Raw genomic sequence first — 15,335 nt, 5'->3', positions numbered from 1 at the left:
GTGATTAAGCTTTAGGGGTTTCATACTGCTACTGTAGTACCTCTCTCGTGTTCCTGCATTGCCTGAATTCCTGCCTTTGCTGGGAGTAAATACCCCTCTGCTACCAGCTGTATTTTCTGATTTTCAGTGGTTTAAATCTGGGTTTAGTTTGATGCCTTACACCCAGGTGTGTGCTGAGAAAGGGATGGGCTGATTAATTAATGCTGTCTGGGAACTTACGTTTTCTTTATTCTGGTACAAGCTCAGAATTAGGACAAAAGGGACTGAGATCTTTCTTGTGCCTCAGATGGAAAAACAAGACAGAAAGACAGAGTAACTTAAAATACTCCCTGATGGACAAGGAAATCCCTGAGCAGTGGATTCACCCCTGTTGTAGAAATAACCTTTTCCTGAGAAACCAAGAGAGTGGGCTTTTTCAGTGTTTTACTTGTATTAACAAAACAATACAGTAAATTTCTCCTGAAGCCTTGCTCTATTGTCCAGAAGTTCCCCTGTGTGATGCAAAGCTACATGGGCACCTTAGGCCCTCAGTCTACTACGGCAATAAGAAACCAACCGATTATCCATTTTCCTCCCCCTCCTCCCCCCCCCCCACCCGAGGAAGGAGGGATTCTATGAGGCCTCAGGCAGACTGATGAGCTTTGTCTGAGAAACCATGTGGCAGTTGAATTGCTGTTGAAGCATAGAGATCAAAACAACGAACTGGGCATCTAGCAGGCAAGAAAAAGAGAAAACGTAATGCTGCAGATAAGACATGTGGTCCAACATACAAGAAGGGGTGCCCAAGGAAGGAAATGTATGACTTTGCACCTCTCAGAAGAAAGTCATCACCTTCATAGTGAAAGCTGTTGGCGTGTAAGAAATTGTTCTGTGAGCAGCAGATGTAACAAAGTCTCTCTCCACTCAGCTTTGTCTCCACACCTCGATGAACGATTTCCCCGTTCTGCCTGTAGGGCCTTCCTCCACTCCCGTGCCATGCCGCAGAGCTCGAGCTTTCACTTCCCCATCCGCCCTCCAGCAGCCGCCTCAGCCGACCAGGGACTCGCCAGGTCGCACCGCCTAGGGACGAACTGTGGCAAAACTTGCGGAACCCGAACACTTTCGAGACCTCTAATATAGTATAGCTGCGGGAGGGCCAAGCACCGAGGGAGTCGAGCTACCAGGGTGCAGCAGGGGATTTTCTGGGCGGGTTATCCGCTCAGGCAGTGCAGCTCACTGGTACGCGACAGATAGACCGATCTCTCTCGGCTTGAAGCAGGGCCGCCTCTATGCCGGAGCCAAAAGGGAACACCACCTGAACGACGCCTCTCGCCATGGGAAGCCACTACAGCCCCACAGCCGCACAGAACAACACATGCACACACCCCTCCCCACACCAGCAACGAGCCGTGGAGAGGAGAGCAACGCGCACGGTGGTGGGCGGGGCGTGCCTCAGGGACGTTACAACTCGCCGAGGTTGGCGGCGGCGCCATTTTGAACTGGCTGAGGGTCGGGGTCGGTGGTGGCTGGAGGAAGCTTTGCGTTCTCCGAGAAAGCCAGTGAAGAGGGAGCGAGTTCTGAATATGGCAGCGAATAGGAACTTGAAGCAAGTGCGGATCGAGAATAGCTCCCCAGCGGCGCCGCTGGGTATGGTGGGGGGCGGTGGTGGCGGCAGCGGCAACCTGAAGGGATTGCGGGGCCTAGAAACAGAGAGTGAGCCAGCGGCGGCCATGGCGCTAGTGCCGAGCAAAGAAGGTGGAGATGAAGAGCAGGAGGTTGGGTTCACCATCGATATTAAAAGCTTCCTCAAACCTGGCGAGAAGAGCTACACACAACGCTGCAGGCTGTTCGTGGGGAATCTGCCTACCGATATCACAGAGGAAGATTTCAAGCGCCTCTTTGAGCGCTATGGGGAGCCTAGCGAGGTCTTCATCAACCGGGACCGTGGCTTTGGCTTCATTCGCCTGGTGAGGATTCGCGCGAGCCCCTGTGGCTTCCCTGTAACCGAGGGGTTGCCTTTGCAAGTGGAAGAATTCTGCCCGTTATTCCCCTTCCTACACCCCTCAACCACTCCTCGCCTTCCCTTGGCGGGCGGCTTTTAAAAAAAGAAAAAAAAAATGCAAGTGTCCTTCATTCTCTTTCTGCTTGCTGCTAGAGCCGTTTCCTCGCTTCCTCTTCCTTCTCTCCCTCCCCTATTTGCCTCCGTATATCCAAGCTTGAGGCCTGTATTGTGAGCAGCCTTCCCAGCCCATCGCGTTCGGTCCCCACCTCACTGCGTGGTACCCGGCTGGTTTAAGGCCTCCTTCGCCGGTTACCGTTTACGTGCTGCTACGCGGATACTCACTCCTGCAGCCTGTGCTTCTCTAGTGAATGGAAGATGCGGCTGCGCGATCTGCTTTAGTCTTGTAATACCTGTATAAAGACTTTCCTAATTTAACTGGGAGAACTTACCATACTTTCGAACTAGGGAAAAGAAAAAAAAATCGTTCTTTATGCAGAAGCAAATTTCAGCCTGTACAGTTCATTATGAATGTAGGTTTTGTCTATGAAAACAGTTAATTTAAAAGACTGGACAGAACTGTTTCGAAATAACCACTGCTCGCGCATCATGAAATCAGAACATGTAATCTCAGAATTGCAAAGAAAGGGGACCTTGAGTTGTTTAAATTACTTGGTCCAGATAAGATTTTTTTAAGGGTAATAAAATGTTTAATTGCTGTGTGCAAGCATGCAGAAAAGTAATCGTGAAAAGCTTATGTTACTGTATTTAAGTGTCAGTTTAGTGTGCAAGATTAGTTTTCCTGTCTGCTGTGTCTAGAATGGACTGATTTACATAATTCTGGGAATAGCTTTAAAGTGTTTTGGGTGTCTACTTATGATTTTTCGGTATATTTTACTGGTTAGGATATTTCTTCTCCTTGGTCATCTGAAAGATAAGTGCTTGTGGAGTTCTGCCATACGTCTTTTGCACTAAGAATCCCCCATCCTGAAATAGTTTTCTGGAGGAAGTGTGATATATTTACATGTCGCTACTCACTTTTGCGTGTAATATAGGGTAGTTACAGCTTTTATAGACTCAGCTTTTCCGTTGTGTTTAGGGAATATGCTATTTTACAGCAGTTTAGTCAGTTGATTCGTGGAGAAAATGGGTAGGATCTAAAGAATAATTTAAATGTAAGGAGTTGCAAGTTCAAGCTATGTGCACATCTCATTTTGAAATGAGAAAAAAGGCAGTTACTGATGCAGACTGTATCTTGTATGTGGGCGCAGAAAACCTATAAATGTGAGAATAATGAATACATGAGCAAAGGTCATTTCATCATTTGTTGATGAAATTCGAAATTGGACATCCATTGAGAGTTCATCTGACAGTTTTAATAAGCAAGTGTGATATTTTTGTTCTTTAAAAACAAAACAAAAACCCAAACAAAAAACACCTTAGATCCTGTAATCTGATATTTAAAAATGTTGTTTTCTACTGTGTGGAGGCAGGGATGCAGAATATCAACATTTGAGTAAATATGAAAAATCAGCAGGCTTTCAACTCTACTGAAAGCCTTTACGGAACAGCATAAACGTATCCATCTTAATGAGAATTTAAGCCTAACACACTAATGTTAGAACAATTTGTGCTTATGATATGTATTTTTTTTTTCCTAAAGAATAAATCATAGGGACTTTTTTTAACATCAGTGGACAGCGACTCTGTCTTTCTCTTGGTGGGTGGGGGAAGTTGAATGACCCTGATGTTAGTTAAGGAAAAAAATCCCTACTTTTCGGATGTGGGGGATGGGTCACTGACACAAAAGCGTTATCTGTTTTTTTAGAAAATACTTGATGTATTTTATTTTCAATCTTGAAAAAGGAATCTAGGACACTGGCTGAAATAGCAAAGGCGGAACTTGACGGTACTATTTTGAAGAGCAGACCACTTCGAATTCGATTTGCTACACATGGAGCTGCCCTAACAGTCAAGAATCTGTCACCTGTGGTTTCTAATGAGCTGCTGGAACAAGCATTCTCTCAATTTGGGCCAGTGGAAAGAGCTGTTGTTGTAGTAGATGATCGTGGCAGAGCTACAGGAAAAGGTTTCGTAGAGTTTGCAGCAAAACCTCCAGCTCGAAAAGCTCTAGAAAGATGCAGTGATGGGGCATTCTTGCTAACGACGTAAGTTTACAGGCTTTTATTTGAATTTGTGTATTTCTGATGTGAAAGAAAACTGCATTCATAGCTATCCCCTGGTTCTTAATTTTAAATTATGAAAGCTGTGAGGTGAGAAATTAAGATGTTTTACATGAATATACTAAATGCACCTCTTCTGGGGTTTTTTTGTGGGTGGTTGTGTTTTTTTTTTTTGTAAGGAAAACCGTCTTTTGCTGCTTACTGTTTGTAAGACTTGTAATTATGATATGAGAGTCCGATTGCAAAGTTTTGCTTTTCCTCGATATACAGTATTATTTCTCTGTATACCAGGGCTTTTTCTGGTGAGGCTTATTTTCATTGATTGCACTCTTCCTAATCCCAGTAACTAGCTGCTAAACAGCACACTCACTATGTTGCTGATACTTCCATAAACTCAGGGAGGTGTTCCTGAATTTATTTCTATGTCAATAGTTTTATTTGTGGCTTGAAAGGCAGAAGTACACTGGTGTTTTTTTGTTGTTTTTTTTTTTTTCTTTTAAATAAATGAAGACTTAGATTGAAGTCTTAGATTATGCAGAAGTCTATGGCAGTGATTTCTGGGAAACGTTGTATTTCAAGGGCAAGCGAGCTTCCAATTTATAGCACTTTTCTTGCATCTCTTATTTCTGTGCATGCCAGAGAGAGTTGTTAACTGCTATGCTTTAACACATTCATTTGCGACATTTTTAACTGCTTTCTTAAAGATTGTGTGAAATGATATCCTCAGGATTTAAAAAAGAAAATATTTTCTGATTCTCATTTTGGAAAATAAAGCTGTAGTTTCACAGGATGGGAGCTTGCTGCCATCAAACTAGGGAACTTTTAGTTCATTTCCTTTTCTTGCCCTGGCTGTGCTGTTGATCTGTCAGCCACTTAGAATTCTTTGATACTTCCATAAGCCACTTGTGCTTGCTGAAACAACAGAAAAGTACTCAGCTGTTTTTGTCTTGTTAATTTTTGTATATGAAGGTGCTTGCTAACAAGGGTGCTGTCAGGTCCTGCAGAGGATAAGGGGGGGGGGGGAAATGTTGCCAGGATATCGCAGGTGGGGAGAGTGTCTGAAACTCCTTTCTCATAACCTCATAAATCTTCAGTGTGCCACTGAACTGTCCTGGTGGCTACATGGTAAATTCAGTCTGATATGCCTTTGCTCTTATCAGTAGGTGCCAGCAATCTGTTCTTATCCCCTGGGTTTTCTTGGCATTAGTATTTGTATAGAAGCAAGGTTAGCCAAACAAGGGAACTGATCTAGTTCGGAGTTACATGAATGCTATTCTTGGCATGAGAGATGGGGCAGGGAGAAAGAAGCTAGGGTATGAGGGATGGTATTCTTCTTTTACCAGCTGTATAGATTTCGTGGATTGAAATAACCATCTAACAGTGGCTTGGGTGAACAAAAAGGGCTTGATTTTTCCCTTCCTTAGATGGCTGATGTATACCCGATGGTGCAGTTGCTAAGACTTAGCATGAATCTGCTGCCATGATACTTTGATGTTTTGCTTCAGAATCTAAAACTTTACATTCTTAGCTGAAAGCTCTTTGCCTGATCAGAAGAAAATATTTAAATTCTAAATACGGTCTAAAAATGGTCTAAGTATGTCAAAGCTAGGCATTGGAAACGTTAAGAGATTCAAAATTCTTGTTTTACAGCATAACTCCTTAACACCGCAGTTGAGTTACATTTAAATAACAATTGCCAGCTGTTGCCATGCAGATAACATCAGGAAAAACAGTTGTTGACTTGTGTTCTGTGATTCCAGGTGTCATCTTTTTAATCTGCATGCTATGGCCAAAGTTTTCTTTCTCAGATGTTAATGTTATAAAAACATACTATTTTTTTTCTGCAAAAAGATCTTCAAAGTGAATTAAAGGAGTGGAACACAATAAATAAGCACTGGCATTTTGAAAATAGTGTCTTTAGTTCTTACTGTAGGTCATAAGCTATGCTCCCAAGACTGATGCAGAGATGTTTTACACAATTCAGGATCCTTACACTGCTGTCCTTGGCAGTACTGGTAATACTTGCCTCTGATTTCTACAGATAGTAAGAATTCAAGGAAGGTATTTTCATAGATAAATTAGGTTCTAATTTGTGAATGTATGATTGATCAAAGAATGGGTTTTAAGTAACTTAAACTGAAATACTTTTCTCATTGTTACTGAAATAATAATGCCAGTTTATCAGTCTGTTTTCAGTTGTAGAGGAACTTCGAAATGTCATTTTTAATATTCTGTGGAAATAAGAATAGGTTTTGTTGTTCTGTTCTGGGTTTGTTTGGTGCTTTCCCAACATGATCGTGGCCCATGCGTAGCCTCAGTGATGAAAACAAAAAGGTAGTTCCTTCCTAAATATCTTGTAGTTGTTTGTAGGTGGTTTTGAGATTTTATAAAAATCTTTACTTTGAAGCAAACAGAACTGCAGCAAGTAAATTGTGGTTTCTAGGCAGAAGAGCTGGTTTGGGGCATAGAAACAATCCTTTTAAAAGATCATTCTTAAAATCAGGATAAATTTAAATTCTGTGATTTAAGAATTTGGAAGACAAGAATTGCAGCTAACATATTAGCTTTCTGAAGTGTTTCCTCAAAATATTAAAATAACTAACTTCCTCATTTATGATTCGATTATTAAATTGAAAATGTCTTCCAGAACACCTCGACCTGTTGTTGTAGAACCAATGGAGCAATTTGATGATGAAGATGGACTTCCGGAGAAGCTAATGCAAAAAACACAACAGTATCACAAGTAAGTCGTGTTTAACTTTGTTTTGAAAATGTGATTAATGTATTTAGTTACCATGGTAAACAGATGCTAATTTCTAGTATTGAGTTTGTGTAGCGGGAAGTATGTTGTGCTGTTTTGCATCAAATGATTAAATAGGATTTTGTCAGTGTTTTCTAATAATTCAGACTTGTTGATTTAACATTCTGTGCATTTACTAAAGTAGATGTAATCCCAGCCTACACAGAAATCAGTTGGAGCTTGTCAGCAAAGCAGAAAGTCCTTTATGAATTAGGGCTGTGGTCTGATCGTCCAGAGATTTGTATACGCACAAATTTTCTGTTCTCTGAATAGCCCCTTAACTGTTTGTAGGGTCAGTGGAGCATAAATCCTGGCACTTTCCACAGTTTATCTAAAACTTTTGAGCATGGCATGAAGAAGTGAGTCTAGATCATTGGGTGACTAAACATCCATCTCATGATAATTTTTAATACTGAAGTTTGATTACCATTTAGAAGTTGTGTTGCTTGAAGGTAAAAAGCCTATTTGGTGAGGCTGTAGAATACCACTTAAAAATGGTTGTCACCATTCATTGCAATATTAACGTTAAAATGTGAAATAAAATGTTGGCACCTTTTAATGGTTAGAGATCCTGGCTAATACTCTGAGCTGTCTAGTAAGCTTTTTATAACTGGTTTTGTGAATTAACTGCTTGCTTTAGAACAACAGTTAATCTAGTGTTGCACCTTAGTATTTTATGCTGATGCAGACATGAATTTTTACCTTAAAACTACATAAATTGATCAGAACTTTATTTGGAAAATTCCAGCTGAATTAAGCTTTTTCCTGGTTTAGAATTTAGTCATCTGACAGGTTGATTTAAAGTCAGACCTACACTTGAGGTGACTGTTTATAGATTCTTTGGCTGTTGATCTAAATGTGTCCTTCTGTACATTTTAACTGCAAAATTTTTATTAGGGAAAGAGAACAGCCTCCACGTTTTGCTCAGCCTGGAACATTTGAGTTTGAGTATGCTTCACGGTGGAAGGCTCTTGATGAGATGGAAAAGCAACAGCGTGAACAGGTTGACAGGAACATTAGAGAAGCCAAAGAGAAACTAGAGGCAGAAATGGAAGCAGCTAGACATGAGCATCAGCTAATGCTGATGAGGCAAGGTAAAATCAGATAATCTACTAGTATTAATTTTGCTTTGTCACAGATTTTCTTTGTGTAGTATATGGAGCTGTATGTTAAACTTAGGTATTTTGTCAGATGCTCTTTTGTATTAAATGAATTGAACTGAAAAAAAATTGTATATCTCCTTACTCATATTCCTTGATGATTTGTAGAGATGGGTTAGGAAGCTGAGTAAGAGGTGATTGTCAAGGTCCGTTATTAAATTTATATAGTGTTAAGTAGTTTAAAGAAATTGAATGGTAGTTTCACACCTATCAGTAAAATTACATTTTTGGTGTTGCCAGATAGGACCAAGTATTGTTTATGGGCTATGTGCAGGAAAAAAAATGATAGCTCATACTTTTGGTTCTTCTGTGCATCTTGGGTATAATCTCAAATCTTCCAGTACCTAGTGCTATTCTTTTTCACTTTGAGACCCAGCTGAAAAGTCTGGTGTGTGCATAGTATTATATGTATGTAACAACTTAAAATAGCTCACAGTTGCCATGAATTTTAGTCATTCTTGAAATTTTCAGATCATATATCCCCTCTTTTGTAATTGTTTGGGCATCTTGCCTTCTGCTGGTGTTGTCAGGGAAGAAGTTTTCTGGGAATTGCTTTCAAGCCCTGCCTTTAAGAATGGAGCTGGATGAAGCTTGTGTTTCTTGGGCAGAGTAACAGAGCGAGTATCTGCTCTTTTGTTCTTGTTAACCTTCTACCCAAAGCCCATTTTTTTTCCTAAAATGCTGTGGACATGCAAGCACTGGTTTCCAGTTCAGGAATATGAACTACTACTTGATTTTTAGTTCCCTCTGTAGGATTGCTAAATTGCAAGACTTGAGTGATAAAGTTTAAATACATTGCAGATATATCAGGAAGGATCTCAAGGTTTGTTGCATGAGTGAAACACTGAAGATTTGTGGTATGAAGGGTTTTTTTTTTGTGTGTGTGTTTTTTTTTTAATCTTAATTTAAGGGAGGTCATGACTACTTAAAAAAATCTTGCCCCTAAGTGTTAGATCATAAGACAGGAATTAGCTTGATAGCCTGAATAAAAGTCCCATGTCATTTTGATGGATTTGAACTTGTAGTGGATGCAGTTCAAAACTTAAACCCAGGTAACTCATAAAAGCTGTCTGCTGTAATTATTTGGTTTTAATGCTTACTCTTAAGAAATGACATTTTTGTTGGTAGTATGACTTCCCTCTGTGGGAATGATTTATCTTATTTTTTTCTGCTGACTTGAATGTCATGTTGAAAAACTCAAGGAGTTGGATTAGTGTATTTACTAGGTTGGTGGCATTAAAGTACCTATATGCTTTGATATATTGAATGTCAACACAGTCCTTTAAAATCTCACTTAAAACATTGTCATAACTGGAGAAGAAATGAAAAGGAGGGATTTCTTTTTTCTTTTGTTATATAGTATTTTTAAATCTATGGCAACTTAAAGTTGGTCATGAGGAGAAAGCTTGGTTTTCTAAAACAGGCATGCTTGCTTTTAGTGTGGAAAAAAAAATCCTATGTAAAGATAAAATACAGGGCACAGTAAAATTAAAAACTGTTTTGAAATGCTAAATAGTTACTGCAGCACCTGAAATGGCAACTGTCAAGTTGCTTCTTGGTTTATTTTCCAAGCAAAAAATGTTTATTGGCTTGCATATTAAGGATAGTTACATCTTAGAGGTGGTGAATGTGGATGTTAATGTGATATAACAACAATGCCTATAATACACAGTACAGGACCTCTCCCTTTGAATTTGACACATTTTAAATTTTGTTCATAAGTTTGATACTGGAAAAGATGGTTCAGTGCTGAAAATACAGTCTGGGTATATTTAATGGTAGATAGAAAGTAGGAGATCCTGTGCCAGTGTATTAACCCAAGAAAAAGGGAAAGCTGCATGAATTTGAAAGTACAAAGAACCAGAAAGGAAATGTTTTTTTCCCACAGGGGGAAATATTGAGGATAGAATGGGTCAGTTCTTGATCTCAGTGATACCCTGAGACAGCCTAAAAGTTAATTTTAAAAGAACATAGTGCACTTACACTCTTAATAATCTAAAAGTTACTTGAAAACAAGCAAAACCACCACCATAAAAAATCAAAACAAAGAAAAAACCAACCCAAACAAAAAACACAAAACCAAAAAAACCCACAAACACACACAACCACCACTGAAGCAAACCTGCTTGTTGCACTTGTGTCAGAATAACAGTGGCAAAGCCTTCTGTGACAAGCACAGTTGGAATGAAGCTTCCCTTGGACTTTGTGATTTGAATGAATCTTCAATGTAATCATATTCTGTTGAAGTGTGAAATTCGTTAGTTTTGTAGAAGAGATTCAAAAAAGAAGCCTGCAAAATGTGCCTGAGAAAGGACTTCCAATGGCGCTAGGAGTGCTGTGAGAGTAATCTGATAGTCTTCATTAGTAGAAAAGCAAACAAATTCATGTCATTTTGATGAAATGTACTGGTCATTGTAGTTGTTTCGGGTATTAAAAGCTAAGTTATAATATGTAAGTAATAATATATGCTGATGGAAGTTTGAGGAAAGCAGTCTGCATAGCTATAAAAAGATGGTTTAATTAATACAGTGAAGAAATACATGGAGAAATGAATGAATAATTCAATTGAATAAAGGTATAAAATAGGTGGTATAGGTGAATGTTTCTCTTGGTATCTGTAAATAATGTCATGTGGCCAATATCCTATGAAGATAGAAAAGACAAGCAGCTGCTTTCTAACAAAAGGTACAATTAGTATTCATTAAATAAAACACATATTTCCAGGGTGAAGTCAGTAATGTGGCTGAGCAGAAACCAGTACAGAAAAAGTAATGGCTATTAATTACACACTGCTTTTTATGTGTATTCTAAGTGTTCTTGAATTTTGAAGAGGATACAGCTGTTCCTTTGTGGTAGTGCTAAAAGATTAGTCATTTATGAATTGCTCTCAGCAGTCATGTGACAAATCGGTGCAAGCTTGTATTACATGCACCTGAAGTTCATATAATTTCTTTCTGGTGCATGTCATACAGTGGTCTGCAGTAGGAAGTGGAGAGTGTAAGCCCATATATATTTACTAGTTTTCTTGTTAGTGTGAGTTTAATGGTACACAGCATTGTGAAAAAATTGATTTTTTTGCCCTAGATGTGAAACCAGAATGTAATTAAGAGATTTAAAGTTTTTCTCCTTTCCTTTGAGGACTTCAGATTTCTGTTTCTGCAACCTGTTTTGTAGGCTTTGCCAGTCCTATACCTTTTTGTGTGTTTTTTTCATATACTACTAGAATTAACTTTGTGGGAAAAAACTAGTTGAATGTCTTGAGAAATTGCTTTAAAATGGAATGTTAGAACTGTAATCTGACAGTGATAGCAATTTCTGTGTTTTGCCACATTGTTGATTGACAGCTTTTGTCTTTATTGCATTTTTAATCATGTTAGATCTCATGCGACGTCAAGAAGAATTGAGGCGTTTGGAAGAACTTCGAAATCAAGAACTTCAAAAACGCAAGCAGATCCAATTGAGGTATTTTGTCTTCTGTGCAGAGGTGTGGCATGCAGCTGCTGTAGGCTTGCATGAATTTAGATCCTCTAGCTTGTAGAGCTTGCTTTTGATATCAAATAAAAATGTTTCTCCTGCTAAAAAGCTACTTTTGGAAAGCATAGTACATGATGATTCTTTTAATGTTCTTGAAAAGTGATCACTTTGACTAATATAAAAGAACGGTTTCAAGTATTTCTGAAGTTTTTAATTTATTTCCGCTCTACTAGTTCTGTTGTAAATTTTTGAGCTTTATAAATAGTGACAACCTTGTGATTGAAGCATAGTTATAATAGATACAAACATGCTTCTGAGATTTATGGGCATGTGGAATAGTAGCATTGCAAATTTAAAGTCTGTAATGAGACTTTTTGGGGGTGTATTCACTTGATATGGAATATTAAGGGAACATAACATTCTGGTATGTTGCAAACGATTTTTTCTTCAGGATTGGTTCATACAAATACTCGCTTTCATGCCTCTGCTAAGGTTTAAGAAAATAGGCATAGTATCATCATGTTGATTGAGTTTACATTTTTTATGTTAAATATCACAAGAAATGTAGATGAGAAAAAAGACATGTATTTGCCAATATTCCAGTTAAAAAAGACAAACACTTCAATAGCATTCAAACCGATCAGGTGGAGTAGGCTAGTGCCTTACACTATCTTAAAAAAATAAATGTGCAGTTTTGTTTATATGGTTGATCTTATCTCCCGAGGCCGAGTACAAACCTGAACAGGTCAAGAGTCTAAGTTGACATAGTTTTTAAAAACTGTTCTAGACATGAGGAAGAACATCGACGTCGTGAAGAAGAGATGATGCGGCAGAGAGAACAGGAGGAATTACGACGACAGCAGGAGGGAGGATTCAAACCAAATTTCATGGACAATGTAAGTAAAATTCTATGGCAAGAGTGTGAATTGTTAAAAGAATTTGTAAAACTTGTTAAATTTTTATGTAGTAGCTATTGAGCTCCCACCTTCTTGTTTACTTTTTCCTTCAGTATTCCATTGTTCTCATGAGTGAAGTGCTACAAATTTAGTAATTATTTGTCCTACAAACTGGTAATATAACACTTCCTCACTTGAGTTCACATAATAATTTGCCTTTTTTATTTGAAAAAAGAATTTTTCCAGTAAAATAAATTATTTTTCTAGGTGGAAGTCACGGGAGTAAATGATGTTTCTATGAAGAGGTGCCCTAGTTTGACTGAAGGTTTAAATTTTAAACCAGTTCAGGCTTTTAAGCATAAACCAAAAAAAGTAATTCACACAAACTAACTTAAGAATAGTGTACTTCAGAAACAAAATGGGCAGTGTTAACTTGGTATGGAGCCTAAAATTGCTGTCTCCTAAGATTCTTCAATTGGATGAGTAAAACCTCAAAAGAGACCATTAGATGAGAAATGTGGAGGAAAAAAAACCCACAAAAATTGCCCTCTGCTATAACTTCTACATTATTTATATTAGCATTCTAGGTGTGTTCTGCTTCTGAAGCCTCACCTTGCAGAACTAGCAAAGTGGTGCTGTCAGAGGAGTGAGCTTCCAAATTTTCATGATCTGTTTTGGTCAAGGGTATGATTTTTTTAATCATTCCCCCCTCAACCAAAGCAGTTAAATGAACACAGAAGGTATGCTGTATGCTTTAGTTTCATATGAGAAGAATATCTTTTACTGTTACAGCTATTCTTAGTGAGGAAGCAATAAGTGATCCATGCAATGTTCTCTTATAACAGAGAGCATTGTAGATTGCAGGAGGGAATTTTGCTGCTCCCTTTCACAGGTACAGCTTCATACATAAAAATAAACTGTTGGTTTCTCAGCTACTTTCTAATTTTGTGTTTTATGAAAGAAATACCATCTTTAAATTCTATACCACAACATTTTCTGTAGAGTTGGATTATTTTCTGAGACAGCCTAAGAGTAGTTAAAAAATAAGAGATTTCCTGTTCTCAGCAGGACATCTCCTCCTTGTCCCCCCATTCTCTCCCTTAGTGTTCTTAGTAAAGGTGCGGGAGAGGAATCAAAATTGTTCCTTTGACATTACTAACAGCTATCAGTTGATTTTGCTGAAAACAATATCATTTATTTCTGTATGTGCTCACACTGTAAAAGAAAACTGCTTTCAGTATGTCTTCTCTTGGTGTGATGAAGATCAAAATTTGTCATGTCCTTCAGTGTGTTCCTACATAATTTTTAAACATATTTGGTGAAGTACCATGTAACAGTTGTCTGATGTAAATTACAAATAGCACTTAAGTGGTTGTGGTTTCTCTAGTACCAAATATGAAATTTCATTTCGCTGTAATATCTTCATGTAGCATCTTTTGGGGTGACCTGACTTTGTGACATTATAAGCTACCTGTCAGAAATCTGTGGTTGATCTGCAAGACCCTATGCTACTTGCTACAGAGAGCTGCGGAAAGAGGAAGTGAGGGAGCCAACCCACAGGCTTGAGATGGCAGTAACTCCCTCAGATGCTGTTGCTGTTAGGAGATCATGGCCTCTATTTTGCAGCTTTTGGTGCTGTTGAAAGCTAGATAATGTTGGCCACAGCAGTCTACTGGTTTTCTTCTTGCAGCTGTCTGGAGGTAATGTTACTTAGCCTCTGTGCTTGAATTACATGCCAGAGTTGGCCATCCTTGTGCTAACCTACATCTCTGATTGCTGAACTCCTTGTGAATAGAAACTTGATGGTGATAGGCACGGCAAAAATTCAGTTTAAGGGAAGAGGAATGATTCAAATGGAAAGCACTTCAAACAATATGTATAATTTTTGTGACTTACGTGGTGAAATTCTTTTGGGGAAGGGTGAAGGTGGAAGAATGTTTTGAGAGAATGTAGCTTTCCCACTGAGTTACATTACTGGAATTGTGTGTCACTCTGGAACTAATTAATACACTGCAAAAATACACAGATGTAGCTGTGCAGTGACAACTGTACCAAAATTGTTATAAGTTATATAAGGAAATACAGTAAAGGTGTTTTTTAATGTCACGTGAAGTTGAACTGTAAGTTTCCAATAGTCCTCAGGCTAATCCTTAGTGTTTTGGTCATGTGTTGACTCATATTTTACTTCTCACGTCCTTTGAACTTTCAAAGGGGAAGAATTGAAAACAAAATTGGAACTGATGTATTTACTTCCTTTAGCAACTGTTTCTAATAACGTCCGCTACGTAACTCCAGACATGGCCTATCAATTCATGTTAATTATAATTATATTTAGTTGTATAGTGTGAATGGGAATTGGGAAAGGCTTTGCATATTGCAGCAGAGAATTATAAACCACTTCTGGAAACTGCAAAATGAAACATAGTTATTTTTTCAATTTAGTAGAATTTCTCATACAACTATATGTTTTTTATTTGTTTTCAGTAATACTTGTTTACTGTGAACAGCCTCCATCTGTTAACTACTTCTAGTCTCAGATTACCATTGTACATACACTGAAAAGGGTTCAAAAGTTGCTTCTTGGTGAAAATTGCCTTTTTTTTTCTAATACTGGTGGATAGTTTTTACCATTTCAGGCCTCGATAAACTGTTCTGGCATAATCCGTATAACATGTGACAGTCTTCTGGCAACCATGTATTTAGAAGGAAAATAATAATTGTTTCTAATCCTTGTTTTTGTTTCTTAAAAGCTTTGCAAACTAGGCTTCCTTCACTTATCCTTTTTTACTGTTCAGTTTAAAAGAGGGACATAAATGGTAAGTGCAGCAACAACCAGAACTGGAA

General features: G+C 38.3%; 1 protein-coding gene across 4 annotated transcripts in view; it reads left to right on the top strand.

Annotated features, from left to right (window-relative positions):
- The first annotated feature begins 1,225 nt into the window (after positions 1-1,225).
- Positions 1,226-15,335, top strand: part of PSPC1 (paraspeckle component 1) — a 62,477-nt gene continuing 48,367 nt past the window's right edge. For 3 of the 4 annotated variants that reach the window (XR_004080657.2, XR_004080656.2, XR_004080655.2), the window contains exons 1-6: positions 1,226-1,946; positions 3,845-4,146; positions 6,809-6,904; positions 7,859-8,055; positions 11,499-11,583; positions 12,383-12,491. Coding sequence is in view for 1 of the 4 variants with exons in the window: in XM_005149745.3 (XP_005149802.2) it covers positions 1,314-1,946; positions 3,845-4,146; positions 6,809-6,904; positions 7,859-8,055; positions 11,499-11,583; positions 12,383-12,491 (1,422 nt within the window). In the remaining 3 variants the exon portion in view is untranslated. The remainder of the gene's footprint in view (positions 1,947-3,844; positions 4,147-6,808; positions 6,905-7,858; positions 8,056-11,498; positions 11,584-12,382; positions 12,492-15,335) is intronic. The other variant, XM_005149745.3, reaches the window with a different exon arrangement.

The sequence above is a fragment of the Melopsittacus undulatus genome, chromosome 2 (assembly GCF_012275295.1).
Source record: "Melopsittacus undulatus isolate bMelUnd1 chromosome 2, bMelUnd1.mat.Z, whole genome shotgun sequence".
Classification (NCBI taxonomy): Eukaryota; Metazoa; Chordata; class Aves; order Psittaciformes; family Psittaculidae; genus Melopsittacus; species Melopsittacus undulatus.
The sequence above is the reverse complement of the archived record's forward strand: the minus strand, read 5'-3'. Positions and strand labels throughout refer to the sequence as shown.